General features: G+C 40.6%; 1 protein-coding gene across 1 annotated transcript in view; it reads right to left on the bottom strand.

The window, feature by feature from the left end:
• The window catches only part of DIPK1A (divergent protein kinase domain 1A), a 119,282-nt gene extending 96,185 nt beyond the window's left edge, over positions 1-23,097 (bottom strand). Inside the window, exon 1 of the mRNA XM_082648469.1 lies at positions 22,989-23,097. Within this exon, the coding sequence (XP_082504595.1) occupies positions 22,989-23,042 (54 nt within the window). The 5' untranslated portion in view covers positions 23,043-23,097. The remainder of the gene's footprint in view (positions 1-22,988) is intronic.
• Positions 23,098-23,942: the final 845 nt, after the last annotated feature.

The raw sequence follows: 23,942 nt of genomic DNA, 5'->3' as shown, positions 1-23,942 counted from the left end.
AATTTCCTTTAATTATTTAAAAAATTCATCGTCTTTATTTTACCAATTTTTTTTTCTGGGCCTCTTATTATGGGATGTTGGACCTCACTGATTGATTCTCTAACTTCTCAATTTTCCAAAATCTTGTATTTGTTCTATTTTCTGGAAGATTTTTTTCAACGTTATCTTTTAATTCTTTTATGAAATTTTCAATTTAGCTATCATATTTTTAAATTCTGAGAATTCTGAGATTTTTGTTTTGTTTTCTGTTTTTATTTCATGGATACAATACCATTGCTCATAACTCAGAAGATATTAATTAGATTTTTGTTTCAAAGTTTCTTCTGTTCTCTGCATTCTGTTCCTCTCTTATTCCTTTTTTCTGTAAAAATAAGAGTTTTGTTTTATCTCTGTCTTTCATATGAGACTTTCCTTGAATTTCTAGTTACCTTATAGTCAGTCATCTTAGACTTTCTTTTATATTTAAAGGAAACTTCAAAAAGATGATTGGAAGCTCTATATGTGTGGAAGACATTTGTCCATGGTGACCTTCATTACAGGGTGGACAATTTTTGAGTTCCTCCAAAGTCAGTCCCTCTAGATCTTCATCTGGGGCAGGTCACTCACTCCAGAGTATTCCTTCAATCTCTTGCCTGCAGAATATATTTCTAGTTGGCATACTAGGTTTCTAGTAGGTGTGGGTCTTATCAGTTGTTATGTAGACTTACACTTATACCCCATTTTTGCTTCTCATTAATCTGTGACTGGTATTTCTGACTCCAGAGCTTTTCCCATTTTACTCCTCCAGAGTGTAAATATCTTATCTTCTGTTGGTGTGGGAAAAATTAGTCACCTGGCTGCTTAGATCAGGAGAAGGGTATATGGGTCTAAATGCCCCTTACATAGTCCTTCAACCCTTATGTAGTTCTTCCTTTTGACAGTCCCACCTGAACTTTGACTTTCTGAGATGTGGGTGCCAGCAATTTCTTATTTTTTAATGAACTCATTTTGTATGTCTCTGATTCACTACCCCTACCTGCCCATTGGCAATTTGTTTTCAGATTTCTCCATTGCATTAGTTTTCATGCCTCTGTCCATTCCTCTGGTATTTTATTGACATCTTTTGTCATTTCTCGTATACTCCTATTTTTGAGGCTATTACTTCTTGTGTTTCCTTTTTTCCATAGTCCTCAGAAAACTTGATTAAAAGGCACAAATAGCTCATTTCGTTGTGGCTCCTTCTTTGTCTTTGGGTGTAGAATATCTTTTTTGCTAGGCTTGAGCCTTTTGTGTCGATGGTTTTTCAGCAGTTAGTTGTGATTTTGGTGTTTTCGTGAGAGGGGATGAGCTCAAGTCGTCCTCTGCCATCTTGTCTCTGGGCAAATTCAAGTCTTGCTGAGCACTCCTACGGCAGTTAAACTCCAGGGGGTCACCAGCTGGGTTCATCTGTCCAGGATTAAACCTGTCTCCACCGATATGTTACAGGAACCTGAAGACTCACATTCCAGCCATTACTGTGAATCCACCCCTTCCTCCGAGTTTCCACAGGATCTCTCTTCTTTCAATATTGAAAATATTGTTAGGGAGGTAAGAAAAAACTGTCTTATCAACCATCATCATCATCTCACTAGTAAATGAAAAAAATAAGGCTAAGAAAAACAAAGGGGCTGGATACAAGTCAAATCGCATGCCTGAAATCTCATGCTAAAGCATATTACTCATCTTAAAAGCATACAACATTAGAATTCTTTCACTTTTATTTAAATTCAAAATCACTTCATTAAAAATACTTGCTACATAAGATATTTATATCCCAAGAGTATCATTTTGTATGATTAATTTCTATCACCTTTGGGGAGGGAAGTCTATATAACATAATGACGTTTACTTGGTAGCTCTAGCTATGGGCCATTTTTATATTAATCTGATTTAATGGGATCTATTTTAGGTTAATTAATCCTCAGAGATATAAATTCCTTAATAAAGCAGTCAGCAGTATTTTAAAATATTAACCAAAACATTCATAAATCATGTTAAACAATGCATTAGCAAAACCAAATACCTCACTTTCTGCTCCTATCTGTAGCTTTCAAAGCTTAACTCCCTGCTTCCCCACCTTCCCAAATGCCCCCTTTTTATCGAATGATAAATATTCCTTCACATTCCACTCCTCTATCAACTAGAAGATGATTAGATATAATTTACATGTATCAAATAACTGAAATTCATTTATACTATAACTATACTTGCATATTAAGTCAGCTAATGGTGAAATGGAAGGTTTAACCCTCTATTTAAGACTGAGACATCATCAATCATATAGAGAGATTTTCTTTCTGGGAGGCAAAAGCAGGAAGTCTGAAATCATGCATTATCTAAAGGTTAACATGATGTAGTCCTTTCAGGGTAACTACTGGAGGTGGAGGTGAACATCTCTTGTCATTCTGCCCCCCACTAACATAGACTGCTAAAAACCCAACCCTCTTCTGCCTCTCTTTCCTTTTCTTCTCTTGCCTATTTAGAACACAGCAACTAAACATACCTGTATTGATTCAAAAAATAGGCCATTAGAGGCCAATAACATTATCTAAACACAGTACAACACTTCTTCCTTTTCTTACTCTTTTTTGAGCCATATTTGTATTCTTACTTATTTAATAGCTTTTTGATACTGTAATCCTACCCTTAAACGACAGCTCCCAAGTTCTTTAATATTTCAACTAGGGACTTCCCTGGCAGTCCAGTGGTTAAGACTCCAGGCTTCCACTGCAGGGGGCATGGGTTCCACCTCTGGTTGGGGCACTAAGATCCCACATGCTGCGTGGTGTGGCAAAAAAAAAAAAATTCAACTACCTCTGGAAATTAAGATTTTGATTTTTTTTTTTTGTGCGGTACGCGGGCCTCTCACTGCTGTGGCCTCTCCCGTTGCGGAGCACAGGCTCCGGACGCACAGGATCAGCAGCCATGGCTCATAGGCCCAGCCGCTCCGCGGCATGTGGGATCTTCCCGGACCGGGGTACAAACCTGCGTCACCTGCAACGGCAGGCGGACTCTCAACCACTGTGCCACCAGGGAAGCCCAAGATTTTTATTTTTTTAAAGTATACTTTTGGGGACTTCCCTGGTGGCGCAGTGGTTAAGAATCTGCCTGCCAATGCAGGGGACACGGGTTCAATCCCTGGTCCAGGAAGATCCCACATGCCACTTAGCAACTAAGCCCATGCGCCACAACTACTGAGCTTGCGCTCTAGGGCCCGAGAGCCACAACCACGGAGCCCTCGTGCCACAACTACTGAAGCCTGCACGCCTAAAGCCCGTGCTCCATAACAAGAGAAGCCACCACAATGAGAACCCTGTGCACTGCAATGAAGAGTAGCCCCCGCTGGCCCTAACTAGAGAAAGTCCGCGCGCAGCAACAAAGACTCAATGCAGCCAAAAATAAATAAATAAACAAAATTTATTAAAAACAAATAAAAAAATAAAAGTACGCTTTTGGAATTTAGCCCCTTCATCAATGGGGGTATTATGCTACTGAAATCTAGCTTTTTTGTTTGTAGACACCCAAGAGAATTCTGAAAACTATACACTGTCCCCCACCCCTGGCACATTTTAAAATTGACATCTAAAATTTTTCACCATAAGTTTATATAGTTACAAAGGAGTAATTGCTAACATATTGTAAGTATTGATACTTTAAAATAAGGCTATTATGTTACCTTAAATGTATCAAATGAAATTTAAACCCTATAGCAATTTGATAGCGCCAGTATCCACTTCAAAAAACTGATGAACTTACTGGTCCAGAATGGTCATAAATTTTCTGTATCTTATTTTCCTTCTTGAACTTATTTTCCTTTCTACTTTCACCACAAATTATTTTTAACTTTTAATTTGAAATATTTATAGAGTCACAGGAAGGTGCTAAGACGTGCAATGAGTTCCATGTACTCTTCACCCAGCATCCCCCAACACTAACATCTTGCATAACTAAAAATGGCAAAACATCAAAACGAAGAAATTGACATTTGTACAATCCAGGGCTTATTCACATTTCACCAGTATGTATGCACTCATTGCATATGCGTGCATATGTGTGTACTGCTATGCAATTTTATCACATGTGTAACTTTGTGTAACCAAAATCAAGATACCTAACTGTATCACCACAAGACTCCTTTTACTACCCTTTTATAGCTATAGTCTTCCTCTCTCCCACCCCTTTCCTATCCCCTGGACACCACTAATCTATTTTCCATCCCTGCAATTATGTTATTTCAAAAATGTTATGTAAATGGAATCATGCAATATGTATCCTTTTGAGATTGGCTTTTACTCAGCATAATATCCTCGAGGTTCATCCAAGTAGTTGCATGCATCAATAATTCTTTTTTATTGCTGAGTAATACTCTATGGTTTGGACTTAACACAGTTTCTTTAACCATTCATCCACTGAAGGACATCTGGGTTTCCAGTTTTGGGGTATTACAAATAAAGTGGCTATAAACATTCGTATATAGGTATGTGTAAACGTAAGTATATTAGTCATCTCAGGATGCCATAACAAAATACTATAGACTGGATGGCTTAAACAACAGAAATTTATTTTCTCACAGTTCTGGAGGTTAGAGATCCAAGATCAAGATACCATCATGGTCAGGTTCTAGTGAGAGATCTCTTCCTAGCTTGCAGATAATTGCCTTCTCACCGTGTCTTCACATGGCAGTGAGACAGAACAAGCTCTCTGCGTTTATTCTTGTAGGCGCACAATACCAACACAAGGGCTCTGCCTTATCTTCAAATACGACACATTGGGGGTTAGGTCTTCAACATATGAATGGGGGGTATGTGTACAATTTAGTCCATAGCAATAAGTTTTCATTTCTCTGGAGTAAATGCCCAGGAGTTTAATTGCTGAATCATACAGTAGTTGTATGTTTAGTTTTTAAATAAATTACCCATCTGTTTTCCAGGGTGGCTGGATCATTTTACATTCCCACCATTAATGTATGAATGATTCCGTTTTTCTGCATCCTTGTCAGCATTTGTTATTGCCATATATCTTATTTTCGCCATTCCAATGATATCTCACTGTGGTTTTAATTTGCATTTCCCTAATGGCTAATGAATTGAACTCTTTTTTTTTTTTTAAAGTAGTTAATTTATTTTGGCTGTGCTGGGTCTTAGTTGTGGCATGCAGGATCTTCCTTGCGGCATGTTTTTTTTTTAGTTGAGGCATGCTGGCTCTTAGTTGCAGCATGCATGTGGGATCTAGTTCCCTGACCAGAGATTGAATACGGGCCCCCTGCATTGGGAGTGCAGAGTCTTACCCATTGGGCTACCAGGGAAGTCCCAAGTTGAACATCTTTTCGTGTGCTTATTTGCCATCTGTATATCCTCTTCAGTGCAATGTCTGTGCATGTCTTTTCCCTATTTTCTAATTGGACAGTTTTTTTTAACAGTTGAGTTTGAAGAGTTCTTTATGTATTTTAGTTACTAGTCTTTTGTCAGATATGTGGCTTGAAAATATCTTCTCCCCCTCCCTCCCTCCAAAAAATCTTCTCCTATTCTGTAGCTTGTCTTTTTATCCTCTTAACAAGGTTTTTTTGCAGAGCAAAGATTTTAATTTTGGTGAGTTAAAATTTATCAATTTTTCCTTTTATGGAACATGCTTTTGGTGTCAAGTCTAAGAACTTTTTGCCTAGTCCTAGGCCCCAAAGCTTTTCTCCTTTTTTTTTTCCTAAAAGTGTTATAGTTTTACATTTTCCATTTATATCCATGATCCATTTTGAGTTAATTTTTATATAAGATTTAGGTCAAGGTATTTGTTTTTGTTATTTTTTTTTTTTTTTTGGCCAATGGATATCCAATTGCAGGCCCAGTAGTTGTGGTTCGCAGGCTCAACAGTTGTGGCACACGGGCTTAGTTGCTCCACGGCATGTGGGATCTTCCTGGACCAGGGCTCGAACCCGTGTCCCCAGCATTGGCAGGTGGATTCTTAACCACTGCGCCACCAGGGAAGCCCAGTAAATGCTTTCTGATGAGGAAAAGTGCAACAGCAAAATGACAAGCACCAAAATAGCAACACAGTATATCAAAGGAAGACTCCACTTGAAAGCTAAGAATCAGACTGAAGCAAATTAAGTTGTTGCTTAAAGCATAATAATTAAGGCCTTTAAATTCACCAAAGCATTCTGCTATCACAGACTGAAAAGGCCTGTTTATCCCTTCTCTGTCCTAGGGGAGTAAATTATCTCATGAGTCTTTCTATTTCTCCAAAGTGCTCTTTCAAAGGTGATGAAATGTTTAGGCAATTCGTTACATTAACATGAAAATCTTTTATAGGACAGGATGATCAAAACCAAAAGGGGGGTGGGTAGCACTGACTAAAGAGGAAAGGATATGCTCTCTCAGGGTAACCAAGTTTCCTGTTCTTGCCTGGCTGGCTCCTGCTTGTTAGTCAGATCTCAGGTTCTCCAGCCAGCCGGCTAACACAAATGTCTTGACACTCACTATCATCTCACCTATTTTAATTATTTGCATTGTGCACATAGCTACCTGATGTTTTTGTTGTGTGGTTATTTTTTAACTTCATTTATTCTCTATCCATCAGTGCCCCTCCCCCAAACATGCAAATTCTATGACAGCAGAGAGCTATCATAGTCACTGCTACAAACCCAGTGCTTACCTGATACATAGCAGGTAATACCCTTGTTGACTATAACCTATAGAAATCAGGAACAAAATTGATGCTAATTTTAAGACTCTAATCTTTAATTGAGTAGGTTTTTCTTTTTTTTTTTTTTTAACTAAAATAAACTGTTGCTATTATACAAGATTTTCTGGGAAAAAATGTGCCATTATATCTTTATCCCTCTGAAGTTATTTACGCCAATTCTCTTGCCTTATTTTACTGAAATAACTTATTAATTATGCAATGCTTAAACAGATATTGCAGCCATGAAGATAAACAGGGTAGGTAAATATTCAAATGATAGATAGTTAAAATTCATATCAGGACTTTTAGTTCAAGATGGTAGATTGAGGATATAGGTTTACTACTTAAAGCTTGCAAAACCACACTGAAAGAAGGGAGACAAAAGAAGCAATGAAAGTTTAATATCAGGAGGAAGGGGAAGTAGGGGGGTTCACCAGTGGATGAAAGATCCAACAAATTTCGAGAATTCAAAAAGCAGATTGAATTGTGTTGACGGATGAGATGGGCAAAGAAAGCCACAGCCCAGAATACTCCACAAAGCAACCTAAAGAAGCTGGAAGCCAAACTGCTTGTTGGAATGCTAGAAGGAATCTAGAGAGCCAATCTGCCCTGGAACACCTGATGGCTCTGGGCTCTGGGCCAGAGGTATGAGGGAGGGCAGGAGTGAGAAGTGGGGCTGAAGACAGTGGGGATAATTGAAGGTCTGTACCTGGAACTGCGCTGGTTGGCACCTCCATCTGCTTCCCCCACCCCCATGCAGATCACAGGCAGCCTGGCATTAACCCACGGTTGAAAAACCAGATAGCTGAAGGAACAAACAACCTGGGGAAAGCCAAGGCTTCTAATGGTAGTACAGTCCGCCCGGGATAAAGCACTCCTCTGACATGGGGCCCCCAGGGCCTGAGCACAGGCTCACCCCAGAGCAAGAAGGCCAGCCAATGCACCCCACCTACACAGAGGGCACAGTCAGCCATCCACTCAGGTGATAGGTATAGGAGGAAAAGAGACCCACTTTTCAAATAGCAGAGGAAATCCACACCAGTTTCTCAGCCCTGCTTTCTAAAATATGAATAGATGACCAAGGCACATGGAAAAATCCAGCAGCATGAAAAAGAAGAGCTAAGAAAAACATATAGAAAAAGGAATCCTGAGGGGAACAAATATAATTAAGGGACATAAGAAAATAAAATATATTTTTTTAAAAAACTACTATAATCAAAAGATTCCAGAGGGTATTACATGCGTATAAACTAGGAATAGGAAACCACACACACAGAAAAGGAACAAAGAACTTGACATAAGTCTTTTAAATTAAATTTAAAAGTCAGAATTTGAAGAGTGATTAGAAAAGGAAAAAAAATCAACAGATGAGCTGGAAAATAAAACTGAGAAACTCAGAATGAGAGTGTATGGATAAAAAGATGGAAAATAATAGAGAAACTGTGAGAGATACAAAGAGCCAATCCAACAGGTACAACATTTGACTAATAAGAGCCCCCCAAAAGAGGAAACAGAAAAAAGAGAAGGGAGAAGCTATTAATTAAGAGAATTCCCCAGAGTTGAAGAAACACCCAAGTCTTAAGATTGAAAGGGCTGGGGGCTTCCCTGGTGGCGCAGTGGTTGAGAGTCCGCCTGCCGATGCAGGGGACACGGGTTCGTGCCCCGGTCCGGGAAGATCCCACATGCCGCAGAACAGCTGGGCCCGTGAGCCATGGCCGCTGAGCCTGTGCGTCCGGGAGAGGCCGCAACGGGAGAGGCCACAACAGTAAGAGGCCCACGTACCGCAAAAAAAACCAACAAAAACAAGAATCCACCTGCCAATGCAGGGGACACGGGTTTCAGCCCTGGTCCAGGAAGATCCCACATGCCGCGGAGCAACTAAGCACGTGCGCCACAACTACTAAGCCTGTGCTCTAGAGCCCATGAGCCGCAACTACTGAGCCCACATGCCGCCCCTAATGAAGCCCACGCACCTAGAGCCCGTGCTCCACAACGAGAGAAGCCCCTGCTCGCCGCAACTAGAGAAAGCCCATGTGCAGCAACAAAGACCCAACGCAGCTGAAGATAATAAATAAATAAATAAAATTTAAAAAAAAAAGATTGAAAAGGCTGAGTGCTCAATACAATCAACTGATAAAAGACCCACATTTATACATTTCCTCATGGAATTCCAAAACAAATATAAAAAGGAGACTCTGAACAGGAAAAACAGGTCACCCACCAAGGACTGACAATCAAACTGGCTTCTTGTTAGCAACAGAGGATGTTAGAAGACAATGTCTTCACGGTTTTAAAGAAAATTATTTTCAGCCCAGAATTCTGCACCCAACCTAACTACAAACAAAGGTACAATAAAGACAGTTTTAGACATGACTCAGAAAGTTTACTTCCCACACATCCTTTCTAAAGAACTTATTTCAGGATATACCCCAGTAAAATTATGGCATAAATCAGAACAGTGGAAGACCCAGGATCCTAAGAACACTGATTCCAACATAGAAGAATAGAGGAAAACCCTTGGAAGGCAGCTGTGCAGTAGCCTAGAGAAGCATTTGGTCATGAAGGGGGATTCCACAGAATAAAAAAATACAACTGAGAATATGGAAAAAGTGAGGCTATGGTAAAGGCATATTATGCCAAAAAAAAACCCCAAAACAAAAAACAGTTAGAAACTCCCTGAAAATTAAAAAGAAAGAAAAATACAAATGTCACAAAAAAGCTGCATTTCAAGTAAGAAGCATGCTTACATATCCTAATTATAAGGAACTGGAATATGAGAAAAGGGGATGTAGTTGTTCTTGATCTTACAGTCTTGAGAGCCAAGGGGTCATGACCCTGGCCCTGTAGAAAATGTAATCCCAGCACACAAATTGGCTCTGCACTAAATACAGAATGATATTTTAGGGGATACTAAAAATAGAGAGGCCCTTCATCTTAGGCCAGAATTAACTTTGATGTGGTTGGTCTCAAGACATAAATTTCAGGACCCTAAGAGAAAGACTGGCCAAAACTGCTTTACTCTTGTTTTATTTTCTATAATTGTGGCATCAAATGATAGCCAGTTCTACCTGCAGTGCTTTCCCCAAAGATGAAAGTTGTTTTCATTATTCAAATGGTCTAGGACTCCAAAACTGGCTCAGTTCACTTGGATCTGAGGGGCAGATAACATAATAAATGTCTGCTTCCTAGAGCTGAGTATAACCAGGTAATCATTCCCAAAAAAGACAGTATATTGACTGCTCAGGGGAGAAACTGTGGCTCAGAGTGATCTCAAATCATAACTCTGTTACTTCACTACAGATCCCAAAGGCCAGGTTTTAAATCATGATTCTTTAGTAGGAATATTAAAAGGCAAGCAAGCATGATTTCTAGCAAAAATAAACTTTCTATAGGGAATGTGCAAATACCACATGTTCTCTTCCCTATTGGCAAAAATATGGTTTACCTTCTGGAAAGGGACAAATCCTTGCAGTAATTTGCTTAATAACAAAAGACATTTGTCCCAGTAATTCTACCCACTTTCCTGACACGGAGAAAATAATTTCATGCTGCAGTCAATGGATCTCAGGTTTACAAGGGAGATGTTTCCTTTTATGGAAGAATTAACAAGTCATAATAATATAATACTGTTTATAGTTTTCATCTTGTAGAGTCAACTTATTTGGAGATTTGGTTATTGTCACAGGATAAAATATAAAATTATCAACTTTGACAATGTAAAAGTGTTGCTGGACTTCCCTGGTGGCGCAGTGGTTAAGAATCTGTCTGCCAATGCAGGCGACACAGGTTTGATCCCTGCTCCGGGAAGATCCCACGTGCTGTGCAACAACTAAGCTCGTGCGCCACAACTACTGAGCCTGCGCTCTAGAGCCAGCGAGCCACGACTACTGAGCCCGCGCACCTAGAGCCCATGCTCCGCAATAAGAGAAGCCACCTCAATGAGAAGCCCATGCACCACAACGAGCAGGCCCTGCTAGAGTAGGCCCTGCTCTCTGCAACTAGAGAAAACCCACACGCAGCGATGAAGACCCAACAAAGACCAAAAAAAAAAAAAAAAAAGTGTTGCTGACAGAAACTGGGAAAACCAGTTGAAAAACAGAACACGTTCTAATGTCCCTTCTTAATAAGGGGGGAGTAGACAGACTGACAAAAGTGGATGAAATGAGAAACAGTTGTCATTATCTGAAGTTACTAAGTTAAGCAACAGAAGAAGTAAAATTTAAAACAAACACTGGAAGAGAATGAGATGACCGTAGTGTAAGCAAGCTAAATACTCCTTAAAAGTAGGAAGTCAATAGATATATCTAAAGTTGATAAATCAAGAAACAGAGGTAAAAGTTTATTATTTAGAGCAGCAGCCCCAAATCATTTTTTATTGTACAATTTTCTCAGGGAAAATATTTTAGAGCACAAATCCCTAACATTTGTATATTTACTTATTTATACTCTATATAAAATCATGATTATATTAACTTACTATTTGTATACTGTGACTCACACAGTAATAGAAATTAAAAGTATATAAGAATAATTTTGAATAGATTTTTATTGTGGGGGGATGCTTATTATAATAATGAACCGAAAACAAAAAATCATCAGCTATTCTGACAAAAACATTTTAAGATATAAAAAGTATATGAGAATAAATACAATTTCAAATAATTTCTTCCAGTACCCAAAGTCAGCATCATATGCACCTCCCAGAGTGTGTGCAGTTCCCTTTAGACATACAGCTCTAGAAGTCAGAGGTTTAGCCACCGGAAAATCCAATAAGATAAGTGATTCAAAGAGGCCACCTTTTGGGAGCAAAGCTGGGGGTAAGGAGAAGTGGAAGGGGAGACTTACGATTTGCATCATAAGCTCACCTATACTATTTTACTTATTGTATATACATTTTCTTTCATATAAGTAAATTAGTTAATCTGATCAACTCCATAAAACTCTATGTCTGGATTCAGTCATTCAACAAACATTTATTGAACATCTGCTTTGGGCTAGGCACAGGAGATAAAGAGAGGAAATTGACATCTTGGCTGTCAGGGAGATTACCGTCTGGGGCTCAGAAGAGAGATATGAAAATCACTGATGACAATTCAATATCATAAGTGCTGTAAGAGAAGTGTGTGCCAGATATCATGTACCCACAGGGTGGGGCACAAAAGAGGTACACTAATACCATGTGGGATGTTAGGGAGGAATTGCTGAAAGGTCACTTCCTCTCTGAGTTGAAACCTAAAGGACAAGTAGAAAACTGAGAATAAACCAGGTAAAGAGGGATGCAGGAAATGGGGGAAGGGCATTCTAGGGCAAAGAGGAAATGGTGGGGTAGACAGGTTGACATGTGAGAGAGAAGCACAGTGTGTTGGGAAACTGGAAGGTTTTCAGAATTGTTAGAGCAAACAGTGCATGAGATGGTAGTGGCAGGAATGAAACAGCAAGATAGGAAGGGACCAGAAACAAAGAGCCATGCTCAGAAATCTGCTTAGTCTACTGAAGGCAATGGTAAGCCCCTGAAGGATTTCACTGGTAGGGAGGGAGATTAGATCAGATTGGCATTTTGGGAAAGACTGCTCTGGAAGTAATGTGGAGGGTGGATCTGAAAGGGGTAAATGAGGAAGGGCCTTCTGGAGGCTATTACAGTGGACCTAATGAGACAGCAGGAGACAAACAGCCAACAGGTACATGAAAAGGTGCTCACTATCACTAATCATCAGAGAAATGCAGATCAAAATCGCAATGAGCTATATCACTTCACACCTGTTAGAATGGCTATATCAAAAAGACAAGAGACAACTATGTTGGCCAGGATGTGGAGAAAAGGGAACTCTTGTGCACTATTGGTGGGAATGTAAGTTGGTTCAGCCACTATGGAAAACAGTATGGAGATTCTGCAAAGAATAAAAAATAGAACTACCATATGATCCAGCATTCCTACTTCTGGGTATATAACCAAAGGAAATGAAAACAGGATCTCAAAGAGATAGCTGCATTCCCATGGTCACTGCAGCATTATTCACAATAGCCGAGGCATGAAAACAACCTAAGGGTCCAAAGTGTCCATTGGAAGATGAATGGATAAAGAAAATGTGGCATATACATACACCATGGAGTACTACTCAGCCATGAGAAAGAAGGAAATACTACCATTTGCAACAAAATAGATGGACCTTGAAGGCATTATGCTAAGTGAAATAAGCCAGACAGAAAGAAAAATATTACATGGTATATCATTTATATGCAGAATCTAAAAATTCTTTTAAAAGTCGAAGTCTTAGAGAGTAGAAAAATGGCTACCAGAGGCTGGGAGGTGGGAAAAATAGGGAAAGGCCAATAAAAGGCCAGTAAAACCTTACAGCTGCACAATGAATAAGGTCTGAGGATCTAATGTAAAACATGGTGACTATAGTTGATAACACTGTATTTTTTTTTTAAAGATGATGCAATCATAAGTTATTTAGGAGATGCACTAGTGGAATTGCTGAGGGATTAAACATGAGGGTAAGGAAACAGGGAGAGTCTAGAAGGACTTGGGTATATTTATCTCTTGAGTAACTGGAGAGTATCACTAACTGAAATAGGGAAAGAAGCAATTTGGGGGCAGGACTTTAGCTTTGGACATGTTGAATACGAAGTGCTATCTAGAGGTAGATATCAAATAAGCAACCAGATGCAAATCTGAAGTTCCGGGTGGGGAGGTTTGGGCTGGGGATACAGAGTTGAGACTCATTAGTATTTAGGTTGTAGTGTAAGCCATGTGAAGAGATGCAATTACCCAAGGAGACTACAAAGTGAGAAGCAGAGAAGCTTGGAGTCCTGAGGAAAGCAGGGGGCAAAGGAAGATGAGATTGAAAGGAAAGTGTGGAATAAAGGATAGAATAAGAATAAAGGAAGGTCAGAGGAGCAAAGAAGTAGTGAGTGAGCAAAGAAGAGTAGCTGAAATGACAGAACATGTGATCCTGACTAAATACGGAAAAGAGGGAAGCCAGAGGAGGTTGGCAGATTGGAAGAAATGGGGGTGGCAAGAGCCTCAATTATAATGACAATGATGAGGATGATATGATGGTGCTGGTGGTAACAGTAAAGAGTAAGAATGTGAAAGAGACAGCAGTGTGTGCTTAGCATGAGCTATTGGAGTTCAATATCTCAGAGTCATTACAGAATATTTTTGAATATATGTAAAAAGATATGTACTGTACTATATCATTTTGCACATCCTGAGTACTAAGCTCAGGATAAAGAACAAGACCAGGGTAATAAACAGGCTCTGCCTTCACTGAATACGAATTTAGTTCTACTGGATCAGGTGTGACTGAAAAATCTTACAAGCTGGCACATTAAAACAAAACCAAGCATTGTCTTCTTTAAGGGGTAAAGAACAACAATGTTAGTTAATTACAGTAATACACAGAAAGAAATAGGCTACATTTTAAAGAACCTTTTCTTAGAGTTCATAAAGTGATACTTTTCCACTTTTACTTCAGTTTGTACAAGGATACAAAAGATTTAAGAATAGTATCTATTGTAAAAACAAGTATCACCACATGTGGTTGTTCAGCAGCTATTTATTTGTATTTTCCTTCCTTTAATAAGTATGCAAGATTCCTCTCATAGTAATTGCTGGAATGATAAATACAATAATAACTCTCTTACAAAATCTCTTCTTTGGCAATATCTTAAAAACCTAATAGTAATGGGGGGAAAACCAAAATATTTTAGGAAATGATTGATTTTTTTAAACTGTCAGAATTTTCAGTTGTATTCTTTCTGGGGTAGACAGAATTCTAAAGCTGTCTCCCAACATTCCCACTCCCTGGTTATTTAATCAAACACTAATCTAGATGCTGCTGTGAAGAGACTTAAACTAGAGATATTATCTTGGATTATGCAGGTGGACCCAATGTAATCATATGAACTCTTAAAAGCAGAAGAGGAAGGAGTCAGAGAGATGAGGCAGAGAAAGGTAGTAAAAGGCGGAGGCAGAAGGACTACACCCACTGTTACTGGCTTTGAAGATGGAGAAAAGAAGCCATGAACCCAGAAATGGAGGCAGCCTCTAGAAGCTGAGAACAACCCCCAGCCAACAGCCAGCAAGGAAATGGAGCCTTCAGTCCTACTACAGCACGGAACTGAATTCTGAAAACAATCTGAAAGGGCCTGGAAATCAATTCATTCCCAGAGCTCCAGAAAGAAACTCAACCCTACTGACGCCTTGATTTTCAACCTTGTGAAACCTGGAGCAGGGAACCAGCTGGGCCATACCGTCCTGGGACTTCTACCTTCAGAAGTGTGAGATACGGGTACAAATAAATGTGTGTTTTCTTAAGCTGCTAAATCTATGGCAATTTGTTATAGGACCACTGGGAAACTAACAATGCTTTCTTTAATCACTGACTTCAGGGCTTCCCTGGTGGCACAGTGGTTAAGAATCTGCCTGCCAGTGCAGGGGACACGGGTTCGAGCCCTGGTCTGGGAAGATCCCACATGCTGCGGAGCAACCAAGCCCATGCGCCACAACTACCGAGCCTGTGCTCTAGAGCCCACGAGCCACAACTACTGTAGCCCACACGCGTAGAGCCCATGCTCTGCAACAAGAGAAGCCACCACAATGAGAAGCCTGCGCACCGCAACAAAGAGGAGCCCGCTCACCACAACTAGAGAAAGCCCGTGCACAGCAACAAAGACCCAACTCAGCCAAAAATAAATAAATAAAATAAACAATAATAAAATTTTTTTAAAAATACTGCATGATTCTACTTACATGAGTTATCTAAAGAAGTCAAACACATGGAAACAGAAAGTATAATAGAATGTGGTCACCAGGCTGGTGAGGAGGGGAAAATGAGGAGTTGTGCAATGGGTACAGAGTTTCAGTTCTGCAAGATGAAAAAGTTCTACAGATCTGTTGCCAAAAATGTGCATATATTAACAGTCCTGTACTGTACACTTAAAAATGGTTAAGATGGTAAACTTTATACTGTGTGTTTTGGCCACAATAAAAAACAAAACAAAAGAAAGAAAAAACATACCCACAACATCATGATCATACCTAAAAAGATAATTATTTAATTTCATTAAATAATCATCAAAAAAATCCCCTACTATTTCTAAAGAAAAATTCATCCACTAATATTTTGGGTTTTTAAAACATGCTCATTTTACAGTATCCTGGTTTTTCTAAACTCATATACTTTCTAGATTAAAGGGTTTTAAAGGAAAATTATTCACAAAATATCTGAATGTCTAGAAATAGATATGTTAAGAATGTGAGACATTTATCTTTTCAATCAATGTAAAAAGATGGTATTTAACAGAATAGTATAGTATTGTTTTTCAAAGTAACTTTAAAAAATGAAAACATTAAGATGAAAACGTCTAAAAAAAGAAAACTTCTATAAAGAATACAAAACAACATTAAGATGAAAAGCTGAGGCACTAGGAAGATGACAATGAAGAAACCTTTTTACTATATGCTGCAGCCTGAAAGTGTGTGAGGATGAAATCTGCCTGAGAATCCACCATTTCTTTTGAGTTTCTAACAGGGGTAGAAAAGCAACTTATGGTAATATCAAAAGGCTGCATTATAATTCTATGCTTGATTTTAAGACATTATGGGATACAGATGCTCCCTGTGTATTCACAAGTCTCAGAAAGCTAATCATCATTCTGGAGATTTAGTTTCAGGCAAAGGCAAAAGTGTAGCTCTGAACAGCAGGTATAATAAACCTATATTAGTAAACCATGTTACTTATAGTCCTTCTCCCTTTGGAGAACAGGAAACAACTACTTGCTCTTACTATCCTTAGATTTAGAATAATCCTGTGAGCTGAAAATGAGCAAAAAGCCGTATTAGTCTTACTACCATATTTGTCAACATTGTCACTATTACCAGCTAATCTGTATCAGTAACCCTATCTGGCACTAAATCCTGCAAAATATCCACATGAAGTCATAAAGAACCAAACTATCTACAGTAGTCATATTTGAAGACTAGTACTAATGTAAGTCAAAGAGCCAGGCAAGTATCAGAAATGTTAAACAAGTGCCAACACCCGGATTAGAACATGCCATCTATCCATCCATTCATGACAGCCCTACTGAACACATATTGAAACTGTTAGTCAAGAGGATGCCTTAAGAAATCTAAAACTTTTGTGACTTAAAGGACTTGAAAAACCTTCGGAAGTACCCAAGAGTCTCAGACTTCAAATTCCATTAGAGTTGCACCAGCTTTTTATATGTAACAGGGCATGCAGACAGAATAACTGGAATGGAAAATGTGTCTAATCTAAGTATAGAGAATTAGCTTAAATTGTCTTAACTTTCATTCTTCCAGGACTTAATGATAGTGAGAAGGAAGAAGGTATTAAAAAGTAAAACCAATGAATTATAGGGCTGCTGTGTTATCAGTCCCACTCAGACTGAGTAAACACCAAACAAAGTGGATCCTAATTTGTAGAAAACATGATGCTAAAAACAGACAAACGCAGGTGTCATTCTGGGTCACCATGCAGGCCACAAGGAGTATCATCACAATGGTGTGTGGAAGAAAAACACTGCCTAAAAATGGTCCAAACTGGTTAACACACCGACAGATTCTGTTCTCATCGGCAGGATTCTACTCCGTTCAATGTGCCACAACATTTAGCTAGTCCAGGAAGTACTATTTCCCAGGTAAGTTTTCAACAAAATAGCTAGGAAGGGCAGAACCGCAAGTTAGTGTGCTCTGAGAATACTGCCTGGCCATGAGCTGCTTGTTGCTCAGGTAAATGCTTGTGGGATATCACAATCCCTCCTGGCTCACAGAGAGGCCGCAAAGGCAAACAGTGTGCCTGCACCAGTCCTCTGGATGAAGTACTCCCTGCACCAAAAAGCTGGCATTAGTGGAATCTACAAGAGGCAGAAAGAAGGAACACATGAATGGGATAAACTCAGTTTCTTTTCTTTCTTTTTTTTTTACAGCTTTATTGAGATATAATTCACAACCGTACAGTTTATTCATTTAAAGTATACAATTCAATGGTTCTTAGTATATTCACAGAGTTGTGCAAAGCATCAATTTTAGAACACTTCCATTACCACAAAAAGAAACCTCATATCCATTTCCCCCCAACCCTCCCAGCCCTAGGCAACAACTAATCTATTTTCTGTCTTTATAGATATGCCTTTTCTGGACACTTCATATAAATGGAACCACAGAATATGTGATCTTTTGTGAGTGGCTTCTTTCATACAGTGTTTTCAAGGTTCATCCATGTTATAGCACGTATCAATTCTTCATTCTTCTTTATTGTTAAATAATATTCTACTACATGGACACACCATATCAGTTCTTTTCTTCACAAGCAGTAGAATCTCTTTTGCTATATAAACAAAACTACAAAAAGTACTTAGGTCCCCACATTAGTCCATAAATGCCTATTTAAGCCATATTATAGCTGAAAACTTATAATTGCATAATACTACGGTTTCTAGAAACATTACCAATCATCACAGTGATATCTGGATTAAAGAAATACTGAGAACGAAGCTCCTTTATAATTAAGTTAATTGCTTAAATTTTTTTCGCTGTAAATTGCAGTAGGAAGAGGAACTTGCAAGCCCTAAGGCGCGAACACCTCAGGACAAAACTACTTTTTGACTCCACCCACTTGAAGATGAACAGCAAAACGGCAAGTATACAAAGCTGGTGTCTGCAACTTCCCTCTCTTCTTGCTGGGCCCTTCATCTCTTCCCCCTATCTTTGACATTCAATACTCTTCACCCCTCCTCCTAGTTCCAAAGAAAACAAGACCTTTCATATCTGTTGACTAATTACTGCCTCACTTTAAATTAAAATATTACATTTACATGAAAATGTTAATTAAACCAGACATTTTCTAAGACATTCTCCCAAAACCTGAAATGAGAATTAGTTTCCCTGCAAAGAACTTCTGATAGGAACAAGCTGGTAAGCGGAGAGGCTTTTGTTTTGTTTTTACCAAAAGACCCTCTCAAATCATAGTAAACCCACCCCATGGCAAATTGAATTTAGTCAGTCCTCTCAGGGTAATGCATATCTAGGAGGACAGTGAGAGAAAATAAGGAACTGTTATTAATTTTGTTAGGCGTGATAATGGTATTATGTCTAAAGATATCCTTATCTGTTAGAAATTCATACTGAGGTATTTGGACGAAATGATGTGATACCTGAAATTTGCTTCAAAATACTTTAGTTGGAAAGAGGACATGGGGGAGGGGAGATGAAACAAAATACTGATAATTGTTGAGGGTAAGTGATAAGGTACATGAGAGTTCATTATTCTTTTCTGCTTTATGTATGTATAAAAATTTCCATAGTAAAATACTTTTTAAAAGAGAGAAACTGTTCTGTTCCTCTCAGGCAGTCTTTCGTTCCTTCACTTTTCCTTCGTAACACTTACTGTTGTCACTATATATTTCTTTTTTTAAGTTCATTTTTAAAAATTTATTTATTTTATTTATTTATTTTTGGCTGTGTTGGATCTTCGTTGCTGCACGTGGGCTTTCTCTAGTTGCAGTGAGCGGGGGCTACTCTTTGTTGAGGTGCGCAGGCTTCTCATTGTGGTGGCTTCTCTTGTGTGGAGCACGGGCTCTAGGCGTGCGGGCTTCAGTAGTTTGGCACACGGGCTCACTAGTTGTGGTTTGCGGGCTCTAGAGCACTGGCTCAGTAGTTGTGGCGCACGGGCTTAGTTGCTCCGCAGCATGTGGGATCTTCCCGGACCAGGGCTTGAACCCGTGTCCCCAGCATTGGCAGGCAGATTCTTAACCACTGCGCCAACAGGGAAGCCCTAAATTAATTTTTATTGGAGTCTAGTTGCTTTACAATGTTGTGTTAGCTTCTACTGCACAGCAAAATGAACCAGCCATACATATACATATATCCCCTCCCTTTTGGATTTCCCTCCCATTTAGGACACCACAGTGCATTAAGTAGAGTTCCCTGTGCTATACAGTATGTTCCACTCAGTTGTCTATTTTATACATAGTATCAATGGTGTATATATGTCATCCCTGTCTCCCAATTCCTCCCACTCCACCCCTTTCCCCCTTGGTATCTAGACATTTGTTCTCTACATCTGTGTCTCTATTTCTGCTTTGCAAATAAGGTCATCTATACCATTTTTCTAGATTCCACATATATGTGTTAAAACACGATATTTTTCTCTTTCTGACTTACTTCACTTTGTATGACACTCTCTAGGCCCAGCCACATCTCTACAAATGACCCAATTTCGTTCCTTTTTATGGCTGAGTAATACTCCAGTGTATCTATGTACCACATCTTCTTTATCCATTCCTCTGTTGATGGGCATTTAGGTTGTTTCCATGTCCTGGCTACTGTAAATAGTGCTGCTATGAACATTGGGGTGCATGTGTCTTTTTGAATTATGGTTTTCTCCGGGTATATGCCCAGTAGTGGAATTTCTGGGTCATATGGTAGTTCTATTATTAGTTTTTTAAGGAACTTTCATACTGTTCTCCATAGTGACTGTATCAATTTACATTCCCACCAACACTGAAAGTGGGTTCCCTTTTCTCCACACCCCCTCCAGCATTTATTGTTTGTGGATTTTTTGATGATGGCCATTCTGACCGGTGTGAGGTGATACCTCATGTCACTATATATTTCTAAGATTATTTTATTAATGTTTGTCTCCCTGACTAGACTTTAAGCTGCATGAGAACCACAAAGGTGTTCTGTTTCGCTCCTTTAGAATCTCTACCACCTCACAGTTTCTGGCATGTGAGAGGCATCCAACAAATATTTATTAAGTAAATAATGGAGTCAATAAAATTAAGTCATATCATGCCCCCAGATAAATAAATACTCAATAAATAAAAAGGGGGATGGTAGAAAGTCAGGAACCTTTGGTTGAAGGAATTTAACATATTTACCTATATGTATTTACCATTTAAGTTCATATGCTTTTCTATTAAAAAATGTAGTAAAGGTGTCACAAAATAGATTTAACTTCCTCTAGATAATCCTCACTACGTTCATGTGATTACTCAGCTAAGAACTACACCCTCCACTTCATGATGTGGAAACTATAGAACTGAAAAGTTGTGAAATTTTTTCAAGGGCATAATGAACCAGATGCACAAATGAACAAAACTCAGCTCTGTCCTAATGCCTCAAGCCTCATGCTGTTCCCAAAGGAACATGATTTTATTCTCAAGAAAAAGAAAACAATAAAAATATAAAAATAAGAGTACTGTATATGTTAATTCAACTTTCAGTGGCTGAGAAACTGAACAGCTAGCTGTATAACAGTCTTAGATTAAAATATTTTATTTTAACTTCACCTAAAACAATTTCAAGGTTGAAGCACCTAATGGTAGAGGAAGTATTAAAAACATAAGGTGAGGCATTTAGGCAATAGAGAACAGAAGAAAGCATGACACGAGTAACCTGAAGGCCTTTTTTTTTTAAAGCTGGTTAAATTGAAACAGTATGGTGAGGGACAACTAACAAGAAAATTCATAAAGAAATTCATAAAGAGAATAAATACTTATACCAAGACAATGTTTAAAACACCAGCGTACCCGGTTCCCAAGTTTTAAATTTATTTATCTCAAATATAATACTATAATCAATAAAGATTTCTACTTAATCATTATTTTATATAGAAATAGCCTACTAAAATACCAGTATGCCCCCAAATTCTTTTGAAATGCTTAAAACCTGCATTTACCTTAATTTGGTAATAGATAATGATGCACACATTCAGGAAGGCAGAAACACCAAATGTTTCCCATTAACAGAAGCATACCTATTTGTAAAACTAATCTTAACTCAGCCAATCTGAAAGCTCTTGTACTATGGTGCCAAAAAAAGTCACAACCACACCTGTGGAGAACAGTGAGAACCAAATGAGTCACAGTCTAAAAGTCTGCCACGAAATCGAATAAATAAATGAATAGCTAGACAGTTTTAGTTAAGAAAAAACATTTAAAATATCTCAATAAACTTATTTTGAGTACAGAGTCTGGAAAGATTTTTTTTTTTTCTCTTACATAAAGGGTTACAAAGAGGTATAACTCTGGCCTGGGTTGAATTCTAGACTGGGTGGCTCTACTGTTACTCAAGGCACAGTTACTACTGGTGGAGCTGCTACAAAGACTCAGAACGTTCCGTTTTACTCCTGTACTCTTCATATCATGGGCTGTCAATCATGCTTCCAACTTGCAGTACATCACTCATTGCAGAATAACGATTCACACATGCTATTTCCAAACAAAAATGTAAGATTTACTTGCCCCATGACGCTTTCTTCTCAACTTTTAAAATAATTGATAAAAGCACCAGCTGAGCATGAATTCCCATCCTAAAATAATCTATCAATAGCTTTAAGCCTTTTAAGGTAAGCGGTAGAGAAATACTGTCCTCTGAATGCAGACAACACTGCAAACCCACGCGAGGCATTGATTTGTAGTTGTTTTTCCACTGGGGTGATGGATTTGCGCTCAGCTACTCACGGTGTCTACTAGGTCCCCCTGGTGACCAACAGTACATGAAGACAGTAGTAGGGTTCGAAGACACAGACTGGCAGCGGAACAGAGGGTGGAACGGGAAATCATGAAAAATTAACACGCCAACAGTACACATGACATGACTGAAAATTACGTTTGCATTGTTGGGGTATCTGAGATCGGCCAAGACACTGTCCCCTTCCTTTTAAAACGCAAACATCCATCCGCCTCGCTTGGGCTTCGGAGCCCTACCTCCCATTTAAATCACGGGTGTGACGGAGAGACCGAACCAAGGGGTTCAGCCCGAGGCACATGCCGCTTCTCCAGGGTTTGGGGAAAACACTGACGTGACAAATTACCATAATTTTCTAAAATATGGAGGAATGACACACCACCTTTCCTACCACCTACTGAAGACTCAGGACAGAGTCGAGAACAGCCGCCCTGAGGGGCCCACCACGGAGGGGGGAGGAGAGCACCGGCCCAGGGAGAAGACGGCGGCACGTCCCGAGCCCAGACTGCGGAGCCCCGAACGCGAGGGGCGTAGGGTCGCACCCGGGTCACGTCCCGGGGCTCTCGGGATGAGAGGGGCGCGAGGGCGAGCCCGGGCCGGCCGACATGCGGGGGGCGGCGGGACAGCGGCTGGGGCTGCGGCGCCCGGGCGGCGGGGGAGGGCGCGCCGCCAGGTGCCGGACGGCAGGGGGCAGCGGGGTTCGGGCGGGCGCCGGACCCAGGGAGGGAGGAGGGAGGCGGGCGAGTCCCGCGCAGAGAGAGGGCGCGCGGCGGGCTCGCCGCCGGCCTACCTGGAGGCAACAGGGTTTCCTTAGCCAGGCCCCCGGACAGAGACTCCTCGCCATGGTAATCACACATCGCCCCGCCGCGCCGCAGTCAGAGGCGGACCCGAGCGCTGGCGACCCGGCTCCCCGCCTTCCCCCGCCCCCAGCTCGGCCGGGCCCGCCCACTCCTCCGCCCCCGCGGCGGCGCGCGCCGCGCTTCCCCCGGCCCTGCTGCGGTGACTGCAGCCGGCTGCCCGAGGCCCGGCCTCCTTCTCTCCTCGCCGGGCTGCCGCGGCTGTCAGAGCCGCCGCCGTCTCCGGCATAAAGGGGAGTCGCGCCTCGCCTCGGCCGACACAAATCCAACTGCGCCTCGCGCTTAAAGGGGAGGCGTGCGGAGGAGGGGTGGGGCGCCGCGGAAGAGGGGGTGTCGCACGCTCGGCGCCAGAAGGGGCTGGTCGAGCCGGGTGAGGGCTTGCGCCCCGCGGACGGGAGAGCCCAGCGCTCAGACGTCGCCGACCTGAGTGCCTGTTCCCGGCTTCCCGCTCCCAACGCTGCGCGTCCCCACCCCGCCCGGAGGGTCTGACGCTCCCTTTGGACTCTGCTCCTTCAGGCCGGACGTGTCTGGGCGGGTTGCGTGGAAATTCAAGGGAAGCTTGGGGCTCCCTCCCGGGGGACCGGCTTTTTCTCCTTGGAGCATGGTGGTCCGTTTGGCCGCGGGAGGCGCCGGCGGGCGCATCCCCTGAGCGAACGCAGACGGGGCTCCCCTCTGCTGAAGTCAACGTGCCCGCCAAATACAGTTCTCTAACGGCCTTCAACTTTTTTCCTGAGTACTTTTTAGCAAGTCTGACCTTTTGGGTCTGTATTGTTTTCAGACAGCTTCAGAGTTTTCCTGGCCCCACCCAGGAACCCTGAGTCAAAAGAAAAAAGAAAAATATTACTGAGTTAAATACAGTACTGAAGACAGGAGACCTAGGACGTGGC

Source organism: Grampus griseus, assembly GCF_964374135.1.
Source record: "Grampus griseus genome assembly, chromosome: 1".
NCBI lineage: Eukaryota > Metazoa > Chordata > Mammalia > Artiodactyla > Delphinidae > Grampus > Grampus griseus.
Note: the sequence above shows the minus strand (reverse complement) of the source record. Positions and strands in the feature narration are given on the sequence as shown.